Genomic DNA, 20,440 nt, shown 5'->3' on the forward strand with positions numbered 1-20,440 from the left:
TTACAACAACGATACGAACTGTGTCATTAACCAGCGATATGTAATAATAACCTACCGTACAATTTAAACGAAGCCTACGTAGACGTATGTGTACGTGAAATAATAGACAAATATCTACATAGACACTGCTCCGGCTATTCCTCGTCCAAAACAAAGGACTGCCACCAACAAACAAAAACGTGATTTACGGGAGTGTGAAATGAAGGTACCCTTACGAACCTCTAAATTATTATGATAGGGCGATAATAAAATACCTACTATTTTTGCCTTTGAGGACAAACAACTCAATAATAAATTCTGTCAGTGTCTCATTCTGTATTTACTTAAGTAATTTTCCCTGCTTTATCTTGTTTAAGTTTGTGTAAGTAAATTATCAGATCAAAACGTCTTTAAAACTGAGCAAAGGGAGTATCAATAGGTAGGTATCGCTGAAAGTACTCGTATTATTCGATATACTTTGGCAAGCTATTCACGTACGTTCCACCTTCCACATCATTTACCTGTGAGCCTACACCTGCTGACAGATAAACAAACGATTCGATAACTGATTTTATTTTGTTTGAGAAAATATTACGATTTATGCGCCAGTAAAATAGAGGTACATGCGACGTCGCATATTGTGACTTGCACAACATTTTCTATAAAGGACAATTAATCAAATGGATAATACTAAGACGAACATTTGTTAAGTTTAAATAGTTTAAGGGCATTAAACGATGGCGTTGATTGTATTTATTACTTAATTATTTACCCATTTATTTTATCGAGGATATCCCGTTTCACTTTCTCCATTAAATGTCTTAAAAGGGTTCGAGGAAAGTGGGGACGTTGAGCTTTTCGAAATACGTTCGGTCAGAGAGCCCGTGAGAACGTAACAAGGTGCATACGACCGCGTGCCATTGGATAGCACCCGTAATGACCTATTATGTTTTACTTTTATTTCTTTATTATCCCGATTTAACTGCTGTTATCAACATTTATGTCACCAGCAGGCGTCCAGAACAGTAAATACTTGCGCATCACTCACGAATTTAACGCGTCAGTGAAAAGACAATATCTATAATATTTTTACTCTCCATATATTAAGCTGCAAACGTTATTGATGTACCTGACATAAAAATTTATGGATGGCTAAGTTGCTATTTTTTAACAAATATTCTGTTGGGTATTCGTAAAGCTCGGCAATTTCGTTGGCCACTGTTCTACTTTTAAATGAAATAAATTGAATTCATAATTGATACGAAATCGGTCGCTCTCATAATGTAAGAGTTTGTGCTTGATCCTCCGCTGGGGCAGAGTATTAAGGTCGTGAAGTGGAGGCATAGACAATTTGATGACAACAATTGCGGTCTTCACTCAGATAAAGGCCACAATGGCTGCTAAAGAAGACCTTGGAAATTGGTTCGGCTCTTTCGCTTTTATTTTTCGCTTACCTTTGTATACAATTTCGTCGACCCATCGCTTTGAATTAATTTCACGCCAGGGCGGTCGTTTGTATTTCTTTTGTTTCCAAGGTGGGGACGCTTTTGGTCCCAGTTAAAGATATATTTGGCCCGTTAGCACATTGCGACAACTTTGAAGCCGGCTATTTATTTACTTGTCTCAATAGATGCCGCCGCGGCTCGTATTTCAGATTTAATCAAGTCTGACAGCATGATTAACGTCACCTTCCCATTCGTTGAGCTATCAATGAAAATGCTGAGGCCCCGATTTCTACTTTTTAGTTGACTGTTTTAGGAGCAAGCCATTTTGTTGCTTTTATTCCGTCCCAAAAGACCAACATGTTGATTAATGTAGCAAATTAGAACAGTTAGTAGCAACTATGCTTAAACACAGTAATAATAAGAAGCATCTGGTTTAATTGCGCACTTGTGTGAATAATTGCGTGGTTCGTTCATCTCGATCGCGGCTGACTTATGGGGTAAAGTTGTTCAGGCATTGCGGCTTGCCTCTGACACCTGGCAGTAATTAGGTTCAAATTTATTGCTTTTCCTTGCACCTTCCGTCGTCACACAATATAAATCATTTTCGTTAGTTCTCTGACAGTGGAGTGGCAACGTGTATTTTATGAAAATTTAATTTCACTCGGTATGAAATATACGTTTTCGAACAGATATCGCTTTGTACTCGAATAGTGTCATTTATTTTAGAGTAAACTATGGCTGTCAAAATTTTATTCATATCGCTTACCAAAAAGCCGCAACCCTCTAAAATTTTGTGACTAAAATATAACAGAAAAGTAACTCCATTAGGGTAATGGGAAACAGTGGGCTCTCACGTTGCTAGATTTTTTTGCTTTAGACCGATGCCGCAGTGCAGTTACAGGAATACATGTATCAAAGCTCTCTTTCATTTGGATACGCGCAACTCCCAGCTGCTGCATCCCAGGAAATATCGGCTTTTATTAACATTACACCCTACCACAAATTATGAATTGAAACCGACTGCTCGCTAGCTTTTACTGTAATCACGTTTAAAATAATATTCATGAGATAGGTACTTGGATACCGGTTCGCCGATTAGTGCGGAATTTATTTTAATTTTCTGTACTTACTAATCTTAACTGTGCCGCAGGTAGAAAGGGCGAGCAATTTAGTAATTTATTTTGGATAGAACGACCAACTAATGCACTTTCCCGTGTTGGCCGTGCAATAAAAACCTTTCTTTTATTACGTGTTTACAAACACATGCAGTGTTCCGGTACGACCGCGTGAAAATTAAGTTTCACCGTGGAAACCAGCCGGCGATGTATATACAGGTACATAAACTACCCGTGTGTTTCACTTCACAGTTTAATATGAAAATATTAAGTGAAAAATTTAATTTACAACCAGCCTAGTTGACGAGCTTTTCGATTTTTTACCGAGACTCCTCACTGTTTAAAATAAAATTGATATCACGTAAAATATTATCACTGTTAAATTATTTACAGTATCGATATCGAATATATTTTTTGAGAGGCCAATGAGAACGGTTTGAATTAAATTAATAATGTGATCAGATTTTTCAACCTTCAGGAGGTGAGCAGTTAGGTATGTATGCTGACCCCGATGTATTTTAATTTTTTACCTTCAATTTAATTGATGAACTCTTCCAAAAAGTAATGTTACGCCTCCAAATATTTTTGGATACGGTTTTGAAAAACCCACTTTTAGTTTCATAATCCTGAACCATTTTACCATGAATCCCCCTCGTTAAAGGTTACGGCCAAATATAACCTTCAATGGAAAAATAATAACATAATCGTGTTTCCTGATTCCTCTATAATTACCGTGCCCAATATAGGAAAGGGATGGCATACCTACTCTTACCAAAAACCAGTAAACACACGTGTAACGATTGGCTCAAGGTCATTTTTACTATGTAAAGTTTTGATCCAGATGAATGATCGTACACTTACGTAATTAAACGACTTGCACTTTTTTTCCTTTCATTGGTTCGGATTTGGTGACACCCACAAAAAGAGTGGGCCCAGGGCAAGCTCTGTTTTCCCTAGGGCCATCAAACTTTGCCCATTTGTCCCATTCCTACCCCATACCCGTACGTAATGTGTGCTTAAAAATAAAATAAATTCACGCTTCAGTAAAATTTAACAACACGCAATAAATAATTTACGTGAACGATTAAATTGCCCTTTTGCGTATGCTATTTATTATTTCAACACCTTATTTACCTGTAAACTATAAAAATGTCAAATGGCGCACCAATTATGTGAGGATTAAGTTGCGCGATGAAATCATTTTTAAATGTTTGTCAATATAAATATAGTTTCAATTTAACGTTTACTTTTATTTCGTTCATGCGAATGTAGGCCAGAGTAGCAGGCTGCTACAGTAATTTAATTAAATTCAAATATTTCATAGACGAGCCTAGACTTTAATAGAGATATATTAGTTAAGGTAGGATAGTTTATTTTACAAGAATTCCTGGCTACAGTAAACTATCGAGGAGCTAGGAATATCTTGATGTTGGCCAGCGTGACTAGAATATTCGGCATCTGTATCAGCTTATAATCCGACTCCTGAGCGCTAGCTTCATAGATATCGAGCGCTGTGTTCGCTATTAATCCGTTTACCAACACGGCTAACATTACAATGACTATTCAAACCGCAATATTCAAAGATAATCTCTGTGTTAAAGGCGATCACTTGTATCGGAAAGTAATCGTTGTTTAAAGCACGAAATTCAAAGCTCTCTTTGACCAAATGTTTATGATACTGTACATTCGTTTTACACGACAGAGATTTACCTATTAATGATTGCAGCAAAACTACAAAAAGCAAGGTATTGAAATCAGAAATCAATTGAAATTTTACTAATCCTGTGCTAATATGCAATTCAGTAATTATAATGGTCAACTCTAATTATAATTTTGGCAGCAATGCGTAATTAGTGTCCTAACAGAATTCGCACCGAAATACAATTTATAGTATGATTATTTAATAACATTGCAGTAGGTAACATATATTCAATTGGCGGTTTCATGAAACCACTTATTTTACGATTTCAGTTGGCTGGGACACAGTTTCAGTTTTCAGACAGGAAGAAATATATTTGTGACTTAAAAAACAAAAAAGCAAACTTAAATAAAAAAATGCATCATTTCAGTTCCAAAAAGTGACCAATTCTAAAAAAATTGGCAATGATATTATGAAAAATATGTTTTCGCGTACAAGCATATTTCTGAAAAGTCTTATTAGTCATTAATCAGAGGCTATTGTAAAGATATTAGAGAAGGTACGAACGGAACAAGAAAGTCTATCATTCTATTAAATGACTTTTGAAGGAATCTTTTCATCAATTTCCCGCCTTAATCCTTATTTTATTTTGCAATCGCTTTCATTGTTTATAATATTGTTGAGTGAACTTTATCAGATTAAAAAGTTTTTAGGCCAAATCTTTATTTAGAACTTTAGGTGACTTTGTTTATTTTGAAATGTTTGAAATAACCAATGGAAAATATAGAGGCCTGAAAGTGGAATACAGACTTTTATAAACAAGAGAGTGGGCGATAAACAAACAACATAGCCGAGAACATTTTTGTGTCCCAAACGTATGTATACATACAATGTACATAGTCCATTCGTTTCACCGGTCATTGCAATATACAGAAACTAGTAGGTACTCCGTGTGACCAACTGCAAGCTTTTAAATAGCGCACATGACGATATTGCTAACCTTATACTTACATCTCTATATTTTTCAACACGCATCATAACAGCACCGAGCTTTTCCTCCAATAACATAAAGCAAGTAGGTTGGTAATTTCAAACCACAAGCGCAACGTTTTAGCAAAAGAAACAGTTTACTATCTAATTTCTTATTTTCAAAATGATAATCCTTACCAACATTATAAATGCGTAACTCTGTTTTTCTGCCGCTCTACTAAACCGATTTAAGGTACACACAGATAATAAAGTCTAAGAAAGGGCACACGCCACTTTTTATCCGGGTGCGGGAAGTGGGTGGAGCCACGGGGAACACCTGTTTACAAAATAAACCACTTAAGTTCAAATAAACATGAACTTGAAATATGATAAAATGTAATTATACCTCGCTTATTTCATTACTTTGTAGTACTATTTGAGCTCTAAATTATAATTATTTACCTTGAAAATAATTTCTCGATGTTTGCTTCTAGCAAACTAAATTACGTAGTCGATGTTTACGTTCTTATACACCGGTGGTCTATTTAGTAGGTTACTTTAATGATATGCAAATGTGGTTCGGACCATTTAAAACAACTTTGTGTAAATGCACACGTAGTTGCAAAACTGAAGACCGTTCTCACTCGGCATCTCCAAACGATAATATGAGAAATCGATTGGAAACCCATACTGGAATATTCCATTACCTCCAGCAAGCAACAACGGTCCTTTTACATTTCCAATCAGCGCTTGTGTGCAGAACCTACACGGAATCGGGTGCTAATAGGCTGGTTGTCTCTGAACCACGGCACGCTCGAGATTTACTGGTGAATTTTACGCGGCCATTTGCATAGTAGTAAATAACGTAGTGTCGGCCCCCGCCGCTTATTTAGACGTTATAAACTGATTACTCACTCGATAACGCCACGCCACATGTAAATGTATGACTGTAATGTCTATAACTCTGCTATAAACGGCTATAATTTATTATTGAATATGCTCTAATTATAGTAGCTGAGGTTTTATTTTGAATTTTAATTGGAGACGAATAGTTCATTATTAGACGTGTGCTGCTTGGAGTTATTAGTTTTATTTTTGTATAGCCATTGCTTATGCCCGGACCTACAGCCAAGCACATTTTTCTTTTATACGGTTTGTAAACATGGCTAAAACTACATAACCCCGGCGGGCTAGCAAATATTTCATATTGTAGCAAACACTTTGCTGCAATATAAAACACATATATTTCAATACGTTCACCTGAATATATTGGAATGTGTGTGCTGTGTTCCAAGTAGGTATGTTTTAGACAAATAGTTGCATCCCCAATAAAAATGTATTATTGCGAATACATTTAGTGTTCTGTGATATGAAAATGTTTTCGTAAAATGATTACGCTGTGTTTTCATTACGGTAGCATTTTTATTTTTTTTATTTGTTTGCTCGGCAGTTGTTTACTCTGCCTCTCGACCTATAAAGTGGGGAGAATCGAGTGAATGTGCAATTTTCCATGATTGAGAATTTAAATTTGTTATGGCATGCTGATGAATTGGTTTCACAATGATTGTGCGAACCGAGCGGCGCGTTGTATTGTTCGACAATCTGATGACTCGGGCTGATTACTTTATGACGGTAAGCGTTTAGAACTGAATAATCGGTAGGATTTAGTGAAAATATATGGAACTGTATGAGCAATCAGTTAATTGCCAAATATAAAGTTTTTTTAGTAAATAGTTTATATCTACGCTTGTAACATTTTTGATTTGTTTTCAACAATCTACATACTTAGGTTCTATACTTAGATCTACGATCATTTTTGGTTTACAATTAAAAACTGATATGTGTGTTAGGTTTTTGCTTTCATCTTAAATGTCAAAACGAATGTCCTCTTATAATAGCTAGTTTCGAACTCACAGCAGCAAAAGTTATTTCCTTGTCTACCTGATTCGGTTACAGCGGCACTTTTCCAATCACCAAATGATTCCAGTGAGTGCCCGTTCAAATTGCTAATGTTATTCCGCGTTCCGAATCACTCCGCGACGTTCCAGTGATCGATATTAGGAACTATCTAGGTAAGCCTGCGTTCGTGGACTAGTGGTTTAGTTTGACAGTCCAACGGGCGGGGGTCGCAAAGTCGACGAGATCTCATCAATAAATCACAGGAGCCCCTTAAACTGAGAGACTGCATTTTATCTGTCAGTTGTCACAGTCGGCTAGCTCGACAAATTGATGATAACGGATTCGCTGGCGCATCGTTAGTGAACTGAAAATGTTCCGAATACTACATTGTGTAATGGTTGTTACGAAGCAACTTCGTGTGGTACAAGGAATAGTTCGTCTTTAAAAAAAAAACATTTGCAGCTGCTATTTTTTTCCCAAAACCTAAGCTGGACGTGTCTGTTTGACATAACTACATTCTCTTATCCACGATTACAGCTAGGTAAGTATCTACCGCATATAAGTTTGTAATTCGAGACTTCACTTCCGAGAGAATCTCACTAAATACTAAATACGATGGCAGTCAATAAGTAAAATCATTACATTAATTACACAAAACTTGTCTTAAAATAAGTCTCTTAACTATGAACATGAATACAACCTACACTATAAAAACTCTTTAGCTTATTAAAATATAACTTTGTGGTAATAATCGATCACTTTGCGAAGCTGCTTATGATAAATTTTCCTCTTGTCGTTAATTAAAGGCAAACAAAAGAATACTTGACGAGATATTTTAATATTATATTAAACTAGTTTCCCACCGAAACCGCTTTCTAAAGCGGCCGTTACCAACAACATTCTGTATTTTTAGGTTATTTTCACCATCATATCTTTCACTGATATAGGGTTAAAATGTATATTATTATACCTACATGAAACACGGATGCTCTTCAAAAGTAACAAAATAATACTTTACCAGATATTTTAATATTATATTAAACTAATTTCCCGCCGAAATCGTTTTCTAAAGCCACATGTGCCAGTGCTATTTTTTTATTTTCTTCATCGTCTTTAAAATGTATACCTACAAGAAACATAAACGATTCTTTTAAACGTAGACAGTCCACTTGCATTGGACGGTATAATGAGTAACAAATTCTGTTAGGTACGTTCTGGAAACATCCACAAAAATTTGTTACAAAAATGTTTCTGTGTTGAACACAGTGTGAAAGGAAACTTGAGGAGCAACGAGTGTCTTCCGCCCAAGTTATGTAGTGTTTATGTCGCTTCCTACATTTATCCTGCAACTTTACAATCTTTCAAAGCTCTTGTTTACTGCTGGATATAAATGTACGTGTACTAAGGGCCAGTTGGATCCTCTTACTAAACTAGTGCTTAAGAACGCTGTTGTTATTTTGTATTATTGTTTCCATTAGGTACACCACAAAATACTATTTAACATCAGTCCAAAAAAACGTAAATAATTGCTTTTTTATGATAAACCATAAAAGCGACAAGCTCAATATTTCATTGTTGTATTTTTACATAAATCTTCATGATACACAGAAGTCTCTTTGTGGGAAATAAGTAGATATGACAGTACAATCCCACAACTCACTTAGGTATATTGTTTCTACGTTTTTCCCATGGCGTACGTACCTCTGAAAATTTATAAGATTTACGAGTTCATTCGCGGAGTCTTTGTCGAAGCCTTTCAACCATTGATGTGACCCCACGCCACCCATCGAATCGTCCTTTCATAGCCAACCAGAAAGGCGATTCAGGGTAAAGATCAGCTGTGAATTCACAGGCACGATAATAGCGATGTTCTTTCACTGTGAGAAGGTATTGGTGACATATATTTTTTTAATCGTATGGGGAAGTGTCTTGGGCAAAACCTATGGATATAACAAGTATTTAATGTGACTAAAATGTTTGGAACTTTATCCTACTCTATTTTTAGAGGCTATACACAAAAAGACACGGACGAACTATCTTTGGGTAGATCTTCAATTATTTGTTCACCTCAAATATTTATACAAAGCGCACACAGTAGTTTAGCTACATCGTTAATAGTTTGCTGTTAATTGTCTATCATTTATTTATTGTCAATTAGCTCAAAAGAAATTATGTATTATACCTACGGTTACGGTTATTTAGGTGTTTAGGTACACCTTCGATTAAAACTGAATTACTTCTACAAACCACAAAACTACTGGTAGGTACAACGAAGACTCCGAGGTAATGCTGCCCTGCACGGAAACTGCAAAGGAAATAAGTTTATTTAAGTACAATTTGCATTTTATTCTCCTCTAGTTTACTTTTTGTCGCGTAACAAACTAACTAACCCGGAGTTGTTGAGCAAATGCACTGAAATTGCCTCTTGCCTATTATTTCAACTAATTGTATCTCCCTAAGAGGCAATGTGGCAAATTACTGGGACCAGCTGTTGTTTCAATTGACCCCATTTCATTCTACGGTTATAATCTTATGTCACTATGGAATTTCCTTTTACATAACATTATACTATCACTAAGCCTGTTCGGATGATGACTAACGCATTAAAATATTTCGGTTAAAAAATATTGCTGCATATGAGATCTCGAGGCAGAATTATTATTCCCAAGACTACGATACACTACTACTACATAATAGCCATCAAGAATTTACACCTAGGAAGCGATAAACACTACTGATGTTCTCCTTGGTTACCTGGTAGTCACCTGGTGATATACACGTGCCACTAAGATCGATTGATTTTTGATAAATACACATTACAGGTTAATGGTAACTTTGTAATTCAACTAACGCTCTAAAGCCTGTTAATCATTATGGATCTATAGAATAATTATGAACCGCTACGTAAACAAATAACTTTAGCGGAACCATGACCCCATCTTTGCGGAGGTCGAGCAAAGTATCTGTTCCCTCCTAATTTGTGGAACGAACCGTAGGCGTGCCGAAACAATTCAACCACAAATATATTCAACAGAAGACGCCGCTGCAAATAGCTGCACACCACAAATAAATAAATAGAACTATAATTAGGACATCGCATGTAGCTTGCGGACGGCCTAAATTATTAAGTTACCACGCCAACATATAATTTCAGTCATAAAGAAAAATATTTGAACACTCGGAATAGTCTACCTAAATAGTATATGAGGCTTCCTCAATCTAAATAAGGACGTAATTTATTTACCGGTCAAAAGGACTTTTGATTCAATTATACCTGATTTCTAGACTTAAAAGGTACTATCAATCTATAAATCAGTCAAGGAAGCCATTTATTTGAAAAGATTTTGCTCCAATCAAAATTAAAATACTACTTTGGTATAGCGACGAAACTTATAGATGAATCTATGTTTGCGTAACTATTAATACAAATCAGTGGCATGCAAACATAGACATACCGAATAATACGCAATAATCTTTATTGTATCGAAAATCTATCAAATGTAAGAATAGACCACTCCATCCTGGGTATACTTTTTTGTTCGGAGAACATTCTCAAAAAGGCCAAAACTATTTTGGTATCGTAATATAAGTAAGCTACCGTATTATAAGTACATAATAATGGTATATAAGTATAAATTAATATATCAGATGTTTACAAAATATAGTTATTTAGTTGGTTTTTCATCAGTAAATTCATTCATTACAGATATGTTTTTATCCAATCCACTATAGTGTACCGCAGACCGCGGCACAGCGGTGGTTTTCTGTGGGTCAGTGATACAAGTTTCACAGATAAATATCGTTGAGAATCACAGTATTAAATCATAATGTATACCAGGAACATTAATTAAATTTTATTTGTTTTTGAAAACCAATGGTTTACACATTAAAGTATAACAAAACTTTAAACATTATAAAGGTTAAAAAAACTTATAGTTGATCAAAAAGGATTTCAAGTGAAAAATGTCGCCATTTTCCATTATTACCGTTGTCAGTTTATTAACCTCTGCAAACGTGTGACTAATAATTTATGTAGGCGCTGCTTAATTTTCATCCAGCACTATACAATTCTAGCTCTTGGTTTTCTTGGTTCTTATATCACTTTTGTTGGAGCCATTTTACCGTTCCTGTTTTATCTTCTATTTTCCAACTTCAAAAAGAAATTGATATTTGCTCAACATCACCTAGCAACGTCTCTATTAAAAGTTAGTACGCTCACATTAGCGTTATAACAAACTCTTCGAGTCTGTAGATAAAGACTAAAACCGAATCCGTCTCATTAGGGGCTTTCATGAAGATGCATTGTGTTGCACGTCGAGTTCATCAACGCTGACTGCATTATACCCTCGCAGTTTGCAATCAGATCATAATAGGTGTGTCGTACCATATCGTGGATTTTGCTCACTTTATGAACTACTCGAATTTTTTTCATGATGTGGCTGTCTATTGGCCTCTTCTTGATGTAGTTTGGGCAGTTAAATGTTAAGAAGTAGTTTCTAGACATAGACAATCTAAACACGAGACTTCATGAGATGTTTTTTTTTTCATCGTACCTTGAATAGGTTAGCTAATTTCCGGGAGAAGACAATGTGCATGCAACTGTTATGTTCACCCGTGAGATAAAAAATCTTTACAACTTACAAACAATATATTGAAATGTAAGTAGATCACACTGAAAAACTGAATGATTGTATCGACTTCGCACAACTGAACCTTGAAAATCAATACTAAGATGACAATAGCAGGATACCGACATAAAGACTATACAAGAGGTATAATGTTTACTTCTATTGCTACGGAACCACGGCAAAGAGATATCTTATACACGGAGGAAGGAAAGATGAGCGAAGATACGACATGCAGGTAGGTCAGGCGTCCAAAACGCCACGTCCAAAACGTCCAAAACTATCAGTTACGACTGAATAAACTAGGTGTTCATGTTCCTTCCTTGTTCAACGAACTTGAGACATCTGTCAACGATTTTTTGGTATTACAAAAAATGAGTGGATCCAAAGAAGGCGTATAAGGGCGGAGACAGTAACGTTCCTCGTCTCTCGAACACCTGCGATTTGGCGCGCTACTTATGGCACTTCCGCTAGTCATTTTGTTATCTATGGTCTTTCACAATTCTGAAACAACGCTTGTCAATGACGTAGATACTTATAAGTGTTCCTTTGTAATGACCACTTGTGTACGCACTTATTGGAAAAAATTGTCATGTCAGGGTTATTTTGTAAATAATTTGCTTATTTTGTATAGCTGCTAAAACAATACTAGTGTAGGTATGTGTCAATAAACCGTTAGATACACTTCAATGGCATTTTATACAATGTTAAACAGTAAATATGAATTTGTTTATCTTTTTGGTTGGTTTTATTAATTATTAAATAGATACAAGGCCTCATTTAAATGTTAGTTAGCATCTGTTTAAATATTCTTTTAAACTCATACCTTGAACTTCTATCAACCAATATTATAAAGACGAAAGTTTGTGAGTGTGTTTCTCACGTTTTCACGTGCCAACTGCTGAATGGATTTCGATGAACTTGACGTCACATCAATGTAGGCATACATATCCCTAGCTTATACATACATCAGAATAACATGTTACGTCCTATCCGGTTTCGGAAAGTAGCTACATATGTAGTTCCACCGGGAAGAGGGTAAAGCCTGAAGCTAGTTGTAGGTATTATATTTTTCAGTACCCTTGCACCTACAATCATTACATAATATTGCTCAGCGCAAATTATTCTTTACTCAGAAATTATTTATCTATTTGTTTTGTAGTTGTGAGCTTTATTCGCTTCAATATTTATTTATTAAGTATTGTATGTTTTCAATTAATTTTATTATTGTTTATCAGTGCTTTCCTGAACTAGCACTAACAAGGAACTTATTAATTGATTACAGTTTTCGCTATGTTTATTTAAGTCCCTGCAGATTTTCTAGAAAATTGAAAACTCCTTTTTTCAACATCAGTGTTTTGATCGTGGCATGGAATTTAATATGAACTCTCCTACATAATATCCTCTATACCTAGTGTATGTAATATAGTAAATTGGTTCCCAAAAATCACAAGGTAAGTATTTTAAAAATTCGCTGATTTCGTCTTTTCGTAAATTAAAGTCGGCCCGCTGATTGGACGAGATAAGAAAACTTTTTTGGCTGAAAGTGAAGCTAATCATTCAAGATTAGCAATGGCGCTGAAATGTGGCGGGAAAAGCCCTTATCTACTTAAACTAATATCAACTTAATAGTTTACTTTTGACGTCAACATTTTTTGTAAATAGTAGGCGATAAGTATTAAGTAGGTTTTGAAAGGTATAGAAAATTTTAATTTAGCAAAGCTGTTGTATTTATCAATTACGTACTTATTACCTTTGCAAAAACAGTTAAAAATATACCCTGTTATACTGAATCGTTTGAGATTAAAATACTGATAGGATTACACGCTACGTGCAATTTTGATAACAAAGTCACGCGAAACTGTGACTAACGTAAAATTTTCTTTACAATTAGTAATCTTTTGTGCTTTTGGTCCCGTGTTCAATGTCCCATTTTCGAGATTTTTTTAAAGAAATTTAATTTTAAAACGACTCAATAGATATTTCTGGAAGGTACTAGAACACCCTTTGACGTTACCTAAAACTAGGTCTGAAGATATAAAACAATTTTTTCTCAAAAGAACTTTTTAAGACCGTTTCTCCACAGATCTCCGAATAAAAGACAAACAACGTTCCCGCGCAAAGAGGAGTCAACTGAACAGTCGACCGCTTGGCAACTGTCACATTCTATTTATGTACTATTCCCATTTCATTTCTAACTGGTTTCTTTAACTGTTTGTTGCACTTCCTGAATTCTCTGCATAATACCTACTAAAACGATTACAATTTTCATAAATAAAGCTAAAAAAAACTGCAATAATACTGCAGTATTAACTTAAAGTACCATCAATATTAGATCAAAGTCATTTCGACTATAAACAAATCAATCGGATCAAAGTACTCTGAAAGACAAAGATGCAGTTGAGTATTTAGCGTCAGTGAATCTCAAAATTTCAGCCATTGCTCAGTCGACCCGCGCGACAAGGGGTAGCGGGGCAAAAGGTACTTAATTGTGGCTTTGGTGAATCGGTTATCTTCACTGTACTTCAACTTAAAAGTCTGGCTCAGTCCCAGCTTGACCTATTTACCGGAGAGACGAAACTTCGCCAGAGTTTATTGGATAACTCAAAATTGTTGAAACAGTCGAAACAGTCATTTAAACAACGTCACTAACATTAATCTGGATTAAACGTAGTTATCTATCAGAGTTATGCACTGAATGTTTAATAAAAATGTTCATAAATATTAATAATATCAATTAAAAACAATACCGAAACTCATAACACGTGAAAACACATTTCTCTCAAATTGAATCAACTTTAATAAACATAGGAAATAACAACAACAAAGAAACATTGTAAACAACTTTAATTATCCTTAAATTACATTCTATTATTTACACAGTAAATGCCATTAAATATAATTACGAAAACATAAAAATCTTCTAACGTTTCTGAGTGTTATAATTATCCGGTTTCTCATTAATAAACGCTTTACTGGCATCCTCTTCCATTTCATGCGACTCTTTGAAATAATTCTCAATTTCTTGCAGAGTTTTATCTTTCGTTTCTGGTAAATATTTGTACAAAATAAATGCAAAAATGGAAGCTGATATACCATAGAACAAGAAGGCACCGTGTAGTGCAAGCGCTTTAAATATATGCGGCGAAAGTTTGAGTACAGTCGCCATTAATAGTTCAGAAAACAATGTAAGTATGAGCAATGAAGAACTCTTATATCTCAGAAATATTAGTTCACCGAAGATAGTGGACGGCATTATCATCGGACCACAAGTAATGGCAACTGAAAACGACGTTAACAGCGCAATAGAAACTATTTTATTTTCTACTATGACGTTCAAACTAATCAGATATAAATATAATGATATCAAAAATAAGAAAAAAATACCTAAAGCTGATGAAGATAACAACATTGTTCTTCTATTGACTAACTTTGATAAAACACAACCGATTTGCATGCCGAGTATTGTAACGGCATCTAAAATGAGCATTCCCGTATATGATGCAGACTCACAAGCAGTTATGGAACTAAGCAAATCTACAGCGTACATAGTACATACTAATTTTCCAGAAAAATGATATAATGACATAACACACATAGAAAGTAAAAGTGGTTGATAAAAACCCTTAGCGGATACTGTTTCTTTGATGATTCGATGTCTATTATACCACGAAGTTGTTTTTTCTCGCGCAGCACATTTTTTTCGATATTCTTTTTGAGATTTTATGAGATTTTCAAGTTCATCTTCCGATTCTTTGTGATGTCCATTTAGCCAGCGATGCGCTTTGGCGCATTCCTCAAAGCGCCCGTTCACAGCTAACCATGATGGTGACTCGGGCATAATGATCGCCGTCAAGGAATACAGACAGCATACAAAAGCAATTATAGCGATGTTCCTCCAGTGGCTAAAGGTTCCAGTCACGTTTGCAATCCACACACCCCAATAGAAAATCGAGGTTTCAATCATCATAAACATCCCCCTAAGTCTAGGTGAGGAGTATTCCACGATTATAACAATGAGGACTGTCATGTTACTGGCGAGTGTAACTCCTTGCAATATTTCGCTGATCAAAAGATGCATCGGACTCGTACTGCAGTAGAAAACTATGAAGCTGATTAGTGTCACCACTGTTACTATTAAGAACGGTATCTTCCTTCCGATGTACTGAGTAAGGATTGGCAGAATGACTGCCCATGGTATGGAGAAGTAACCCAAAACGGATGCTGAAACAAAAATAAAAAATTCGTTAGACCAGAGCCTTTGCATGAAATTTAAAACCATTGAACGAATAACCTTTTTGAGTATATTGACAAATTATTTGAATAATTATTACACAACCATGATGCCATGTCGTCCGTCAAAGGTTCAGATGCAGAATTTGCTTCTTTCCTCAATTGTGGTACGTAGACTGTTGGCGCCCCAAAACATAGGCCCAGCACGAAATATAATGACGAGCATACCGTGCATACGTATAGCTGAAAAACAAATGATTCTTTATTAGCAGAATTTACTCGTATTTTCCATAGAGTCATTATGTTATGCTTGTGGAAACACTATCATGCTCTAATGTCTATTAAGTAAAGCTGCTTAGCTTCCACATCTCTTAAGCATAGGTACCATATTTATCGTATAGGCTTCTGGATTGTAAAACAGTGAAGCAGCAGAATCTTTACCAACCTGTCTCAAGAATGGTTTCCACGATTTCCTGTGTTCCAAATATTCTTCGTGATGGAAAGTATCGCCTACCCTGATGTCCTGATCCATACCTAACGAGATCTACGTTAAAACTACCGCAACAAAGTGTCTTCTCCAAATTATAGAAAAGGGAAATATTTCGGTTTATTTTTTATCGGTTTTATGGTCTAATTGAGTTAATAAATGAGTCAACGATGCAAATATTTTCATGTAATTATGTAATCTACACAAGCTGTGTGTGCGTAAGTATCACGATATTTTTTTAATGCTGTCTGTTTGTTGGTCTATTTGTTTTTCGATTAAGTATTTAGTAATTTTTAAACTCCTGTGTTATTTAGATATTTCTCTTGTATAGGTATACCCATCTACTCTCTGAAGTAGATATTTTTGTAGGTTACTCAATCTGCCTTTCGGCCATCCTAAATGTTCTTTCTGATATTCAATATGTTCGTTCATATTCGTTGCATAGTGGAGTTAAACAGAACTAGCATTCTACAAACTTTTGGATAGCTTAACTAAATTCTGTATGGCGCTTTCTTCAAATGGTCATTTCCTAGATTCACACAGGTTTTAGAGAATCTAATCGTGCCTAAAAGTAAGATAAAATCCTTTCAAAATGAAATTTAAAGTATAGGTAACGCTGCAAAGACCTGCTTGGTAATTTTCAAGGTTCATTGCTATTCAAATTATTGCCTATAACAGATAAGATATTAAACATGAACTTGCGTTTACGGAATACGGTCTTTTTACTCATTATGGTCTTATTCTACAATCGCCAAAAATAGTGTCGTGCCTGCCATAATTTAGCGTTAAGTAAACCAAACCAAAGTCCACCAGTACAAATGAAATAAACCCAAACACGAGGTAGCTGCTATATACTGTTAAGGAGTTCTGTCCAGTCTCGCCGGCCCCATTATCAGATCATCTACAAATCGTTCGGAAAACACATGTACGTACATATATCGAGATTTGGTAAGAACCATTTGATCAGTCGAAAGACTTGTATTTTATGTTTATTTCTTGTTTGCTGTATACATTTTATCAATCGTTAGTAAGTATGATTTATTTTTTTATAATATGTAGTCTCAAAAATAATAAAAACCGAATGGGAACAGGACTAGAAAAACTTGATCAAACATTTTTTTATGTTCTTGTGTAAGTCCGATAGTCAGACAGACATTATGCCGACAATCGTTTCAGCCAATGACTTAATAGCTAAGCACCGCAAATTACACCTAAAGTGACCCTCGCTAGACGTATGGATCAGGCGTTTGATGCAGAAAGTTATACTTTTGGACATGGCGTACATAGCCAGAAGGTTTCTCTCTGTGGAGCTGAGAAATATTTGAATTTGCTTATTCGATGAAATTTTGTAACAGGGCTTGGTGACGAAATTAAACTAAACATTCAGTAACTAACTGCAAAGATACATATATTAAAACCATAGAACACTGGCAATGCTAATGGTAAAAAACATAAAGCATGACGTAAGTACGATAGTTTAAATGGTTGTTATACTAGTTTTTTTTCTAGATACCGAAAATTAAAGAACGCACTATCCACACAAATAAATGTAAGACTCCACATGTTCTTATTCTTCGGCGATTTGGTAAAAACCAAAACTGATAGTTTAGGTAAAAATAACATTCTCTCTAGCCATATTGACTTTCACACAATCCGTCCGCAATCTGGGACAGTCAAGTAAAAACATAAAAAGATTCTAACATTTCTGAGCAATGTGGTCATTAGTTTTTTCATTAATAAACATTTCATCCTCTTCAGTTTCATGCGACTCTTTGAAATAATTCTCAATTTCTTGCAGAGTTTTATCTTTCGTTTCTGGTAAATATTTGTACAAAATAAATGCAAAAATAGAAGCCGATGTGCCATAGAACAAGAAGGCTCCGTGTAGGGTAAGTGCTTTGAATATGTGAGGTGAGAGTTTCAGCACAGTTGCCATTAATAGTTCAGAAAACAATGTGATGATGAGCAACGACGAACATTTATATCTCAGAAATATTAGTTCACCGAATATAATAGTTGGCATTATCATAGGACCGCAAGTAATGGCTACTGAAAATGATGTTAACAGAACTATAGAAATAATTTCATTTTCTTCTATGAATTTTAAACTAACCAGATACAGATAAAGAGATATGAAAAACAGGAAAAATATACCTATGACTGATGAAGACAACAACAATGTTCTTCTATTGACTAACTTTGATAAAACACAACCGATTTGCATGCCGAGTATTGTCACGGCATCTAAAATGAGCATTCCGGTATATGCTGCAGACTCACTAGCAGTTATGGAACTAATCAAATCTACAGCGTACATGGTACATACTAATTTTCCAGAAAAATGATACAAAGATACAAGACTCAGAGAAAGCAAAAGTGGTTGATAAAAACCCTTAGCAGACATGGTCTCTTTGATGATTCGATGTCTATTATACCACGAAGTTGTTTTTAAACGTGCAGCACATTTTTTTCGATATTCTTTTTGAGATTTTATGAGACTTTCGAGTTCATCTTCCGATTCTTTCTGATGTCCTTTCAGCCAGCGATGCGCCTTGGCGCATTCCTCAAAGCGTCCATTCATAGCTAACCACGATGGTGACTCGGGCATAATAATCGCCGTCAAGGAATACAGACAGCATACAAAAGCAATTATAGCAATGTTCCTCCAGTGACTAAAGGTTCCAGTCACGTTTGCAATCCATACGCCCCAATAGAAAATCGAGGATTCTATCGTCAGAAATACCCCCCTATGTCTAGGTGAAGAGTATTCCACAATTATAACGATGAGGATTGTCATGTTACTGGCGAGTGTAACTCCTTGCAATATTTCGCTGATCAAAAGATGCATCGGACTCGTACTACAGTAGAAAACTATGAAGCTGACTAATGTCACCACTGTTACTATTAAGAATGGTATCTTCCTTCCGATATGCTGAGCGAGAATTGGCAGGATAATCACCCATGGTATTGAACAGTAACCCAGAACGGATGCTGAAATGAAAAATATAGCTTCCATTAGAACCGTGCTTTGAAATGTCAGAAACAATGAACTCGTCATGTATTTACTTAAAATCTTCCCAGCTTTTCCCCAAACTATGTTGGGATCAGCTTCATGCCTAAACTGTTCCCCCGACCAGGGACCGATCTAAGTATTACTTAACCTTATGTTCAATCGACCTATGCCGTAAGTTAGCCACGAGCTTAGTATCCTATTATTTATTTTAGAAACATGAAGATAATTACTTAACCATGATGCCATGTCATCCGTTAAAGGTTCACTGGTAGAATTCGCGTTCTTCCTCAACTGTGGTATGAAGACCATCGGTGCGCCGAAACATAATCCCAACATAAAAAATATTGATGAGCACACTGTGCATACGTATAGCTGAAAAAACAAACGGTTCTTTGTTACCAGGAAATGCAGATTTTAAAATCCTATTTCACTTTGAACCATTGGAAAAATTTCAGTCCTTTAGAAGTCTAGATGCTATCATAGTTAACGAGTAAAATACTATTGAAAACATGAATGAAACAAAGGAATGTTTACTAACCTGCCTCAAAAATGGTACCCAGAAAAAAATCCTTTGTTCCGAACAGTCTACTTGATTGATTTGTTCGGTACGTCCTGTGCTATTTTGCTTCATATTTAACAATGCCTTTTAAATTTTTACCAAAGCCAACCTCGGCAATCACAAGGCTACTTCTGCAAAAAACACAATGAATACGTTTAGGTTTAAGTTTCGTTTAATTATTTAATCTACACAAGTACGATTATATACTAAGCTAACGTTAAAGTAGGTTTTAGGAACATAACTTTTGTTACTGTCTGTCTGTTTATTTGTTTTAATTATTTTGTAAACAGCTTAAAGTAAAAGTGAGAATTATTTATTGGAAGTGGGCTAATTAGATAGCACTTTTGACGTCAATGATTACGAAGGACAGCACTCACAAAAATTCACGTAGTGAATTTCATGTAGTGTGCATTATGGCTGTAAAGAAGAAGCGGTGATGAACAAACTTTCCAGTAACACTGCTGTCTATTACAATTT

The 20,440-nt window shown here is 35.4% G+C and overlaps 2 protein-coding genes across 2 annotated transcripts; both read right to left on the minus strand.

The window, feature by feature from the left end:
- Positions 1 to 14,501: 14,501 nt before the first annotated feature.
- LOC126053906 (facilitated trehalose transporter Tret1-2 homolog) lies at positions 14,502 to 16,489 on the minus strand. The gene is made up of 3 exons (XM_064037823.1): positions 16,350 to 16,489; positions 16,006 to 16,147; positions 14,502 to 15,895 (listed from the first exon to the last, which is right to left on the minus strand). Exons 1-3 carry the CDS (start codon positions 16,434 to 16,436, stop codon positions 14,595 to 14,597), a joined length of 1,530 nt encoding a protein of 509 aa, XP_063893893.1. The 5' UTR covers positions 16,437 to 16,489; the 3' UTR covers positions 14,502 to 14,594.
- A 1,269-nt stretch (positions 16,490 to 17,758) lies between these two features.
- Positions 17,759 to 20,239, minus strand: LOC110378832 (facilitated trehalose transporter Tret1-2 homolog). Its single transcript, XM_049836967.2, has 3 exons — positions 19,943 to 20,239; positions 19,635 to 19,776; positions 17,759 to 19,382 (listed from the first exon to the last, which is right to left on the minus strand). Exons 1-3 carry the CDS (start codon positions 20,033 to 20,035, stop codon positions 18,088 to 18,090), a joined length of 1,530 nt encoding a protein of 509 aa, XP_049692924.2. The 5' UTR covers positions 20,036 to 20,239; the 3' UTR covers positions 17,759 to 18,087.
- Positions 20,240 to 20,440: the final 201 nt, after the last annotated feature.

Source organism: Helicoverpa armigera, chromosome 14 (assembly GCF_030705265.1).
Source record: "Helicoverpa armigera isolate CAAS_96S chromosome 14, ASM3070526v1, whole genome shotgun sequence".
In the NCBI taxonomy this organism is placed as follows: Eukaryota; Metazoa; Arthropoda; class Insecta; order Lepidoptera; family Noctuidae; genus Helicoverpa; species Helicoverpa armigera.